The sequence below is a fragment of the Wyeomyia smithii genome, chromosome 2 (genome assembly GCF_029784165.1).
Source record: "Wyeomyia smithii strain HCP4-BCI-WySm-NY-G18 chromosome 2, ASM2978416v1, whole genome shotgun sequence".
NCBI classification, from domain to species: domain Eukaryota; kingdom Metazoa; phylum Arthropoda; class Insecta; order Diptera; family Culicidae; genus Wyeomyia; species Wyeomyia smithii.
Genome location: NC_073695.1, coordinates 86,516,301 through 86,526,837, shown reverse-complemented (window position 1 = coordinate 86,526,837; position 10,537 = coordinate 86,516,301). Strand labels below are relative to the sequence as shown.

Sequence of the window (10,537 nt, the reverse complement as noted above, 5' to 3'; positions counted from 1 at the left end):
ACACACACACACACACACACACACACACATACACACACACACACATACAGAAAATGCTCAGCTCGTCGAGCTGAGTCGAGTGATATATGCCATTCGGCCCTTTGGAGCACTTTTATATCTTCGGTTTTGCAAGTAATTGCTATACCTTTCTAGGAGAAAGGCAAAAAATATATTTATATATAATATCAACTTGCCATGCCATGTTTAAAGATGACTGAATAAAAAAACGAGCTGGACGAAGTTTGCCAGGAGAAAATGTCATGGTCGCGGAATGTCTCTCTTATCACGGAGTTGGACCAGTGTTCTGAATAAAGTCGACAATGGACCAGAACATGTATATATATTGAGATCTTGAAACTGCAATGCTACCACATGGCGGTATAGGAAATTCCGTTCAAATGGCAGTTTATGCCAGATAATGATCCTAAACACGCTATCCGATCGCTCAAGAAATGGTTCTCAATCCAATAGACAACTTGAGGCAGATAGTTAAAAAGTCCGTTAATCAGGTTAGGGAACATCCATGAATGACGTGGCTTTTTTTAGGTTTTTTTGAATGTATGTACCTATAGTTGTTGAACTGCAATCAAAGTTCACCCGCTCGGAAAGGATTACAGCATTGTAGCTCAGAAACCTTTGGTTCTTTTGGTTTTTCAATATTTTTAGATTAGCTAATGCACATTGGACCTTTATTGCTACTTTCCAAAAGAGAACGGTTTAATTCGATTGAATTATTGCGGAAGTTTAGGCAATTTGACTCAACCATATATGTCAAATAAGATGAGTCGCTCGTCGAAGGTCCTATAATACAGCCATTATCTTGAAATTTCAGCTCACGAAGTAACAAAACCTCACTATGCTTCTTTCTGGTAAACAAGATAACATCGCATTTTTCTCGCCTATAATTACCGAGTTGGTAAAAAATTCAAAAATACTGCATATCTCTCAAAATTGCCGCATTGTTATATGCACACCAAAATCTGCCTTCTCACAATAAAGCATTTACAAGAAAACTGTTATCAACCATTTCTAAAACAAGAGCAGACCAATTGGCCGCTTTTGAATCAGTACAGACAAAGTACAACAGACATCAAAACTTTGCTGCAGCAATTCACAAACGCTTGTTTATTAGAAAACTTTTATTTATTTTGTAACGTTGGACTCGGCTGTCGTCACTCATCTTGGTTAAACTTTCAATGTTCGCAAGCGCCCGCTGACCTGTACACCCCACAAGTAGCCCTCTTCCTGCCCGAGACCACATATTGCGACCGAGAGTTCACCGCAGAGCCACAACCCCACAGCTCAAGTTGCTTCAACTTTGTCTAATTTTTTCGATGCCCAACCACCCACTTTCTGCAACATATTGCGCTATTGATTGATCGCTTACGGTTTTCCGTTCGTCCTTTGTTGACAGCATCCCTCGGCATCCATATGTTGGCAGCTGTTGTACGTCTGACATGATGGGTAAATATATCCTCAATAAAATAGTAAGATGCTGCCTGCATGTCGTGGTAAAAATGAGGTTAAATACAAAGGAGAGGAATTTTCGACGCATGACAAAGAGAAGCAGTAGTAGTTGTTTTGACTGAAGTTGGATAATATAGTTAAATGAATTAGTCTAAGGATGGGAAAGCTGTCTGGAAGTCAACTCATATGAACTCTTTTATAAAGTTTTTAAAAGGACGGTGATAACTGAGAAACTTTGTCAATAATTAATTAGTCTGTGGACATTCTGAAATCTCGTAGATTGAAAAGTCCCAGCTCTTGGACATTATTAATATTAGTTCTATAACAGTTCTGAAAAAGAAAAAAATGATGCAAAAACTTTAAGACGTTAATTTAAACCATTACGTAAAAACTGCCGCTTCGCTTTATTGAGAAGCTTGATCGTAAAATACAAGATGAAATGAAATTGAATAGGTTTAAGTATGGTGTTATAAACCAATGTCGTAATCAAAAATATGTTATCGAAACTGCCAATGGATTTCTTTCTCGAAGAATCAATGCCTGAAGATACAAAAATATCACAAAATTTTAATAACTTTCATGTACAGCAAGTAACAAAAAACGGGCAACATTAAGAAAGGCTAACTAACCGAGTCATCCTGATTTGTCTGATCGATACGATCTTCCAGTTTGATGGGAAGCCTAAAATTCTTACGCACACGCGGATTGCTACGCATAATGATAGGTGTCAACTTGGGAGGACTTTTGTAAGCTGCAGCTAGCAGCTGTATCTTCTGTTTCTGAATACTCATCGGTTGTCCAACACCAGGCGAAAAATCGACTGGTGTTTTTGCGCTGAAGTTCGTGTTGCTTAAAACTGTTCGCACAGGAGTCGAAACGTCAGCGGTACGACCGGGGGTGTTCATACTATTGCACCTCGTCAGTTTCTTTTCCTTCAATTCTGAAATACGAGAACAGCATTCAAGCTGAAATGCATTCAGATCTATATCGCTTAAAAACGAGTGCATATTGTTAAGCTCTTCCGAAAAATGGCTTGCCTTCGGATGTTCGCTAAACACAGTATACTCAGTGGCAAACGAGTTTGGAATTGAGCTCAACGCGTTGATTGTTCGCCACTGGAGATTTGAAATGCAAAGAAGCACTCGTTCTTTTACCACATCTTCATACGCGTACTCGATGATACCATTCCAGAAATTAACACACAACAAATTCATGGCCGTATCTGCTAGATAAACGGTTTGGAACTTCTTTTTTTCCGAGCTACCAACCTGTACGATAATACCAACCGTATCAAACTCGTTAAAGGGTGGACGAAAGGTGGTGTTTTTTATTTCCGCTATTCGCGTGAGATTTCTAAACACATCTTCTCGAAACTGGAACTGCTGTGTGTCTATCATGCGGTACGTACTATTTTTTCCAGTTGTTAGCTGGACCTCACCATTTCTGGTGCCGTTCGCCGTAGCGTTCAGTATCTCAACTGACTTGCCTTCTTGCATTATTTCGCCAATATCATCCGGGGGACGCCAAATGGAGAGTAGTAGCACCTTTTCCGGCTTACGGCAATCCATTATACGAATTTTCAACAGTGGGCTTACCTTTCGGTTCGTGACAGTTTGGTTGCCTATGCGTTCTCTGACACGGCGGTTGATTTCGTTGCTTAATTCTTCCTGCTGACGACGCTGATGCTCGATGACCGTTGCGTGCTGCGTCACTGTTAAATCATTCTGAAAGTTTATTCAAAGTTATAAATAAATAATGGTTCCGCGTAGATTTGAAATGAAAAGTTTCCATACAATCAACAATTGGAAGATCAAAGCGTAAAACTATACTTACTTCTGTGCCTGATAGATCAACTCCGGTTTCCAGTAGATCTAGAAGTTGTGTTGAAGTTATAGTTCTGGGTAACTTTTTCGAACGCTGATTTCCATTGCACGCGGATTTCTCAGTTTCAATTTCTTTTTGCACCTGCAGTAAAAGGGTTTGGTAATTTTTCAATTGATCAGCGTCAACTTCTTGCATTCGACGACGTTCTGCGCGCTCTGATCGTAACACTGAAACGGTAAGTGCTTTTAGCAAAATCGCCTCATTAAGGCTTTTTTTATTACTTACCAGCACCCGAAGCATTCCGCTGCGATTTGTCTACATACATTAATGGATAGACACGTATAACCATAACCTGCAAACGAGAAATCAGTCCACCTTGGTCTAAAATATCATTGCATGATATTAAAAAACTATTTGGCACTTTATACAATCCTAATTTCACATCCCATCTGGCTCTGCGGGTTGAGTTGGAGTGAATTTTTAGCCGCACATCCTGGGGCACTTCTATCGGTGAGCATCCTTCATTCAAATTCAAGAGCTCCGCTCCTTGTATCATCAACTTAGTCCCTACTATAACTTTAGCTTTATCCACCACTTGCGAAAGATGGGAATCGACTATTGTTCTGATCGAGTACCAACCGTCGCTCAATTCTAGCTCAACATCAGAAGGAACCTGCCCTCGAAAGACGCGAGCTACAAATAAAACCATCCGTCGACTAGGAATATCGTCTTTCTCCAAAATCTTTCGTATCACAGGTCGCTTGGCACAATCGATTTCCCTATGATATCTATACATAAGCTGATCAAGAACGTTTCCAGGAGTTGTAATTTCTTGGAAATAGTTTCGAAAATTTCTTTCTAAAGACGACAGCTTTGAAACGATCCACTTCCAAGCATTCTCAAACCAGCCGCAAGGCACTAGAGCAGGATCAATTCCTGGTGCTGACAAAAAGGCAGAGCGTAGTTCTGACATTCCCACTAAACAGTTATCGTCCAGATGCAACCGAACGGGATGTTCATCGTCGCCCAGCACGATCCCATCCACGTTTTCTGCACAGAAATTCAACCTAAAACAAATCAAATTTAAAAAAAAATTCACATCAACCTAATGAGAAAGCACTTACCCATACAACCGGACCATATCGAATTTAAAATGGTTGACATTGTCTAAGTTTATCATTCGTATCCGCTCGGGGACGGTTTCTCCACCATCAACAGGTCTGGCATCAGTAACGAATTCCTTCAGTGTGCGTCTGCAACGCTGTTGCTTCTTTTTTACAAAACTGCACAATCTTGGCATACATTCGGAGGATGGTTTATTTTGACAATACTCCAGCTGTTTCTGCCTTGCCAAGCGACGCGAATCTAAAATTTGTTCGGTAACTTTCAGTTCAGAACTTAACTTTGCCATTATGTCGCCAAAACTGTCGTCCCAATGTCCATTAGCGGACACGTTATTTCCTATTGGACTTTGAACGATGAGCTCATCGAACTTAGTGGCCAAACAAACTTGTTTCGTAGTACGGGTTATACGCGAGTGCGACGGTCCATTCTCAGAGACAAACAAGTGACGAAATTCGCGTTCATCTAAATCACTAAACAGGTGATCAATTTGATTGCCAGCTTCATCTAAAGCGGCTTCAGAAAACGCAATTGGAGTGCTTGTCATTAAAGAGGATTCACCCTTAGTAAGTCCATTTGGTTTATAACGTTTCAAGGGAGTATTTGGGCTGCAGGCATCTTCTAGCCTGCGCTTTTCTAGTTTCACTTCATCATTCTCGCCATATACAAATTTTTCAGTTGTACAATTTTCAGACTCATCTTCATCTTGCATTTGTTTAAATATAGAATGCGCTTTAGCGAAAGCCTTTTCTGAAATATTGATTGAGCTTCCTTTCGCTGTTTGGAATCCGATATTAACTTTCGTTTCTATTACCTCAGGCTCGTCTTCATCTTTCATTTGTTCAAACATAGAATGTGCTTTAGCCAAAGCTTTTTCAGAAATATTGATGGAATTTCCTTCCGCTGTTTGGAATCCAATGTTAACTTTCGGTTCGGTTTCATCAGACTCGCCATCATCTTGCACTTGTTGAAACATAGAACGCGCTTTAGCTAAAGCCTTTTCAGAAATTTTAATAGAATTTCCTTTCGCCGTTTGAAATCCGCCGCAAGGTTTCACTCCCGTAACCTCAGATTCCTGTTCATTTTGCAACTGTTCCAACATAATTTGCGCTTTTGCGAGAGCTCTCTCAGAAACATTTATAATATTTCCTTTTGCTGTTTGAAATCCTACTGCAGGATATGTTGTAGAAACGGCTCGAACGACTGGGGAATTAAACATTGCGTTTAATTCGACGTTGGTTAGTTTATTATCCACATATTCATCTCGTTCTATGTCACTCCACAAAGCGTTTGCTTTTGCAAGAGCGCTTTTCGATATGGTCAAAGAGTGTCCTCCAGCTGTTTTGAATCCAACGGCAGATGGCCCTGGTTGTGCATCGGATTCTGCGCAGGTCCCGTTCTCGTCACGTAAAGCTTGCAGCCAATTTTCGTCACCGTTAAGTTTGTTTATTTCATCATCCCATATTGCGTGAGCTTTTCTCATAGCTTTTTCCGACACACCGATTTTGTGTCCTCCCGCGGTTCGAAACCCTGCACAAACTGGAGCTTCTGGCGCTCCATCATATGAACACGTTTCAGCTTGATTACCAGTAGAATAACATGTTCCAATTGCAGAATGTACGTCATAACTGCAAAAATGAAATTAATGAAACTTACTTTTCATTATTTCAATATATGAATCAAAACAAATCTTACTTTTTAAAAATTGCAGACAGTGCCTTCTCTTTAACATGATTTCTCACGTCGCATTCAGATACATAATCGACTTCGTACTCGCTGTAAGTTTTCTGCGATGTAGGCAAATGAGATAGAAAATCGTCATCCTCATCCAGGAGATGGTGCAGAGGCGGCTTAGACTGATCCTCGTGTACAAATGTTGTCTCTTCTGACAAATCTGATTCCGATTCACTGCGAAACAACCAAGCAACAGAGACAATGCAGGGAGATCCACAAGAAGATAGTGAAATTGGTGACATGGGTTCTGCGGGAAACCCGTAACACTCCGGTTCATTCGATAAAGAATCCGAATCTCGCTTTTGCTTTTGGACACGTTCAGAGACAGATGTCGAAAAAAACTGGGACAGTTGATCGATGTTTGCCTTAATGAGCAAACTGGAATCGAAATTGTCACCGACTGGACTTGTAGAATGGACTTGATGTACCTCTTTAACCGCTACGTCGCCTTGCGACCCGTCAAGGTGGTTAAATTCATCATCTGAAGAACTAAGTACTCGATCAACCTCCAGCATACTGTCAGATGAAGAATCTCTGCTTTCATAGCTTAATCTTCGTATCACAGGTGGTGTGATAGATACATCGTTTAAAACTTTCTTTTTGGAAAACGTTCGGTGAACACTTTTTTTGTTAACCTTCTGAGGAGGACTATCAATAAAACTTTGTATTTTAGCAAGCCGTGCCCGAAGTTTGGAAGATACAATTTTTGAATAGTCTATTGTCAGATCAACATCCGAATCGTCGCTAAAATCGAAATTGTTAGCATTTTTGTGCTTCACTGATGGTGAAGCGTCTCCTGTTGTATCGCCTACAATGATAAAACAATATATTAAGTTATGTATATCTAATATGAGGTAAATTTCCACCTTCTCTTGCTAAAGATGACTTCCTCACGTCTTTCCATCGATCTCTTCGTCGCCTAATAGGCGTTTTATCTGATTGTTCAGATGATTCCAATTTAATAGCAACCTTTGCTGCTTCCTGATCTGGGGTACTATTCCAGCAAGTGTTTGGTTCTTGATCTGGAATACTGTTTAATTTGGCTAATTCATCAGCAGCCTCAAAAACACCAAGCATTTCTGTGTTCAGTTCAAACTGAGTATAACTGTAATTACCCTTCTTAGAACAGTTTGCATCGGAAACTGTCGGTTCAACTTTAACAGCAATCTCTTCCGATTGAACTATTTCGTCAATTTTAATGAACTTATTCTTAACATTGACCATAAAATCTACCGACTGCTTCGATCGATGTTCCACTTCAAGCTGATCCGCCTTCTCAATTATAGCAGCCATTAGGAGAGGATCCTCATCCGGCAACACACCGGTTTCAGTATTGTCATCAAAATACAACAAATTTTCCAACTTAACTGGAACATGTTGTGTTTTTTGTTCAATATTTACACTATCCGATAACAGCACAGAATTTGAACTATTACTGACTTTGTCTCTGTTCAACGAAAGCCTGGTGCGCCGAGAGAACTGTCCGGTTGTTCGACGGCGCTTTAATCGTTTCACTATTTCCGGACTAGCCGGCACTTCCTCCATGCTTAAAAAATCTAAAAATTAACAATTCAGCGCCTAGAATGCTAGAAACATTCGCAATGTAAAGGTTTCCATCAAGCTACACACTAAGAACCGATTCAAGCACAAAAAACCGATTGGAGAGGCTAGCCAATACACGAACCAGCATTTTCTCGAAAGCGACATCTTTTAGAAAATAGGAAAACGAAAATGTCTTAAAATAGTTTTGTAGAAAATCTGTATGAAAATAAAAAAATAAATAAAGTAGCACACATGAAAATATCACAAACATTTGAAAACTGCTGTTTTTATTTTGCAACGCACAAAAAACAATAACAAAACTTTTATATTAGTAGTAATAGTAATTTTAAGATTTTAATAGAAAAAAACATGGGAAACACATCAAGGTCAACATATTACATATGTTCTGCAATTTTTAGACGACAGAATGCCGGGAATACAATTTTTGGGCTATATAATGTCGTTTTCGTTTTTGCGGTGTAGCTACCCCGCGGACTACACTTTGTCCTATCACTGTTTTTTTTTTTACATTTTTCGGACTATCCCGGACTATCCTTTTTCAGTCCCGGACAGTCCGCGCAACAAACAGAGTGCAGTTTTGAATGGCACCAACACATTCACACGTATGTGTCAAAATCAAAAAAAAAATGTGTCAAAATCGGTTTGCTTTGATTATCGTTTTTCGCGTGTCGAACATCAGGTTGAATTTTATTTATTTTATTTTGTAATTTTTCAGTAAATTGGCAAACTTTTCGTACAGTAGCACAAACGCGATAAAAGACAATGGCGATAATGACCAAAACAAAAGTGACAGCTGCCTCTGGTATTACGCACACCATTGCAACTGCTCGGAAAGTGTTTTTTTTTTCAGCTGCAAAGCGTAGTCCGGGACGGGATAGTCCTGCCGTAAAAACGAATTCGACATAAGAGATTGCTTCTCCTCGAGCAAATCAGTTTACTAGCAGCGGGCAGCAGCATTAGACAGTAGCAGCGATGGCAGTGGTCAAAGGCGGCGTGGAGCAGCAGCGCGCAACAGCGGCGGTGATAGTGGTTAGCTGTAATTCGTACCTCCTCAGTTTGGCTCCTCTTCGATCTGAGCTGTACCCCACCAGCGGTAATCCAATTTAGCTCTACTTAGGACTGTACATTAACCTACGGCAATATGTATTGGGGTGGGGAATCGTTATATATAAAAAAAAAGAAATTTGATAGCAGGAAGCCAGAACCAAGTTTTTTTTTGTTCTATTTGGGGCCCCAAATAATCCTAAATTTATTGGAATTCGATTGGTTTTGTCTCTGCTTGGCGCATTGCATTTCAAATTTATATGGAGATTTGTATGGCAAAATAACTTTTATGCATTTTCCATTCTGAAGAGTTCAAAATGGCTCAAACCATAGATAGTTTGATCCAGCTGAGTGTATAAACTCAGGACAGACAGGATATTTCTTATGGAAATCCCACTGACGCCGGTATAGTTTAAAAAAATCACGTTTTGCTCAGAAAATTACACTCTTTCAGATGATATATTAAAATCGAAAATCCGTGAATAGCTCAACAACCCAATTCAAAAATTCAAAATAAAACAGGAAAAACACATCAACACCACTATGATAAATACGTTCCAAAGACCTTACCCATCACCATGCCGAATGGTTTCCTCCAAAACAGGGTCAGAGCCGAGTTCTGTTACTTTCAATATGAACCGATTCATTAGAGTAAACTGGAACACCGGTCAATTTTTCTGTGCTTGAAAATTTTTATATGAAACATGGAAAAACACATCAACGCCACTATGTTAGACACTTTCTTTAGACCCTACCCCGTCACCAGGCCGAATGGTTTCCTCCAGAACAGGGTCAGAGCCGAGCTCTGGAGCTTTCAATATGAACGATTTACCACCACCATACATGAGAAAGTTATCTAAAAATTTTTATATGAAACATGGAAAAACACATCATTCCCACCATATTAGATACATTCTATAGACCCTACCTCGTCATCATGCCGAATGGTTTCCTCCAAAACAGGGTCAGAGTCGAGTTCTGTTACTTTCAATATGAACCGATTCATTAGAGTGAACTGGAACACCGGTCAATTTTTTTTGTGCTTGAAAATTTTTATATGAAACATGGAAAAACACATCAACGCCACTATGTTAGACACGTTCTATAGAACCTACCCCGTCACCATGCCGAATGGTTTCCTCCAAAACAGGGTCAGAGCCGAGTTCTGTTACTTTCAATATGAACGATTTACCACCACCATACATGAGAAAGTTATCTAAAAATTTACATATGAAACATGGAAAAACACATCAACCCCACCATATTAGATACATTCTATAGACTCTACCCCGTCACCATGCCGAATGGTTTCCTCCAGAACAGGGTCAGAGCCGAGCTCTGGAACTTTCAATATGAACGATTTACCACCACCATACATGAGAAAGTTATCTAAAAATTTTTATATGAAACATGGAAAAACACATCAACCCCACCATATTAGATACATTCTATAGACCCTACCCCGTCACCATGCCGAATGGTTTCCTCCAAAACAGGGTCAGAGCCGAGTTCTGTTACTTTCAATATGAACCGATTCATTGGAGTAAACTGGAACACCGGTCAATTTTTTTGTGCTTGAAAATTTTTATATGAAACATGGAAAAACACATCAACGCCACTATGTTAGACACTTTCTTTAGACCCTAACCCGTCACTATGCCGAATGGTTTCCTCCAGAACAGGGTCAGAGCCGAGCTCTGGAACTTTCAATATGAACGATCTACCACCACCATACATGAGAAAGTTATCTAAAAATTTTTATATGAAACATGGAAAAACACAT

The 10,537-nt window shown here is 39.7% G+C and overlaps 1 protein-coding gene across 1 annotated transcript; it reads right to left on the bottom strand.

The window, feature by feature from the left end:
• Nucleotides 1-2,033: 2,033 nt before the first annotated feature.
• LOC129721429 (breast cancer type 2 susceptibility protein homolog) lies at nucleotides 2,034-7,782 on the bottom strand. The gene is made up of 6 exons (XM_055673985.1): nucleotides 7,014-7,782; nucleotides 6,109-6,955; nucleotides 4,416-6,041; nucleotides 3,577-4,358; nucleotides 3,301-3,518; nucleotides 2,034-3,191 (listed from the first exon to the last, which is right to left on the bottom strand). Exons 1-6 carry the CDS (start codon nucleotides 7,690-7,692, stop codon nucleotides 2,088-2,090), a joined length of 5,256 nt encoding a protein of 1,751 aa, XP_055529960.1. The 5' UTR covers nucleotides 7,693-7,782; the 3' UTR covers nucleotides 2,034-2,087.
• Between the last annotated feature and the right edge of the window lie 2,755 nt (nucleotides 7,783-10,537).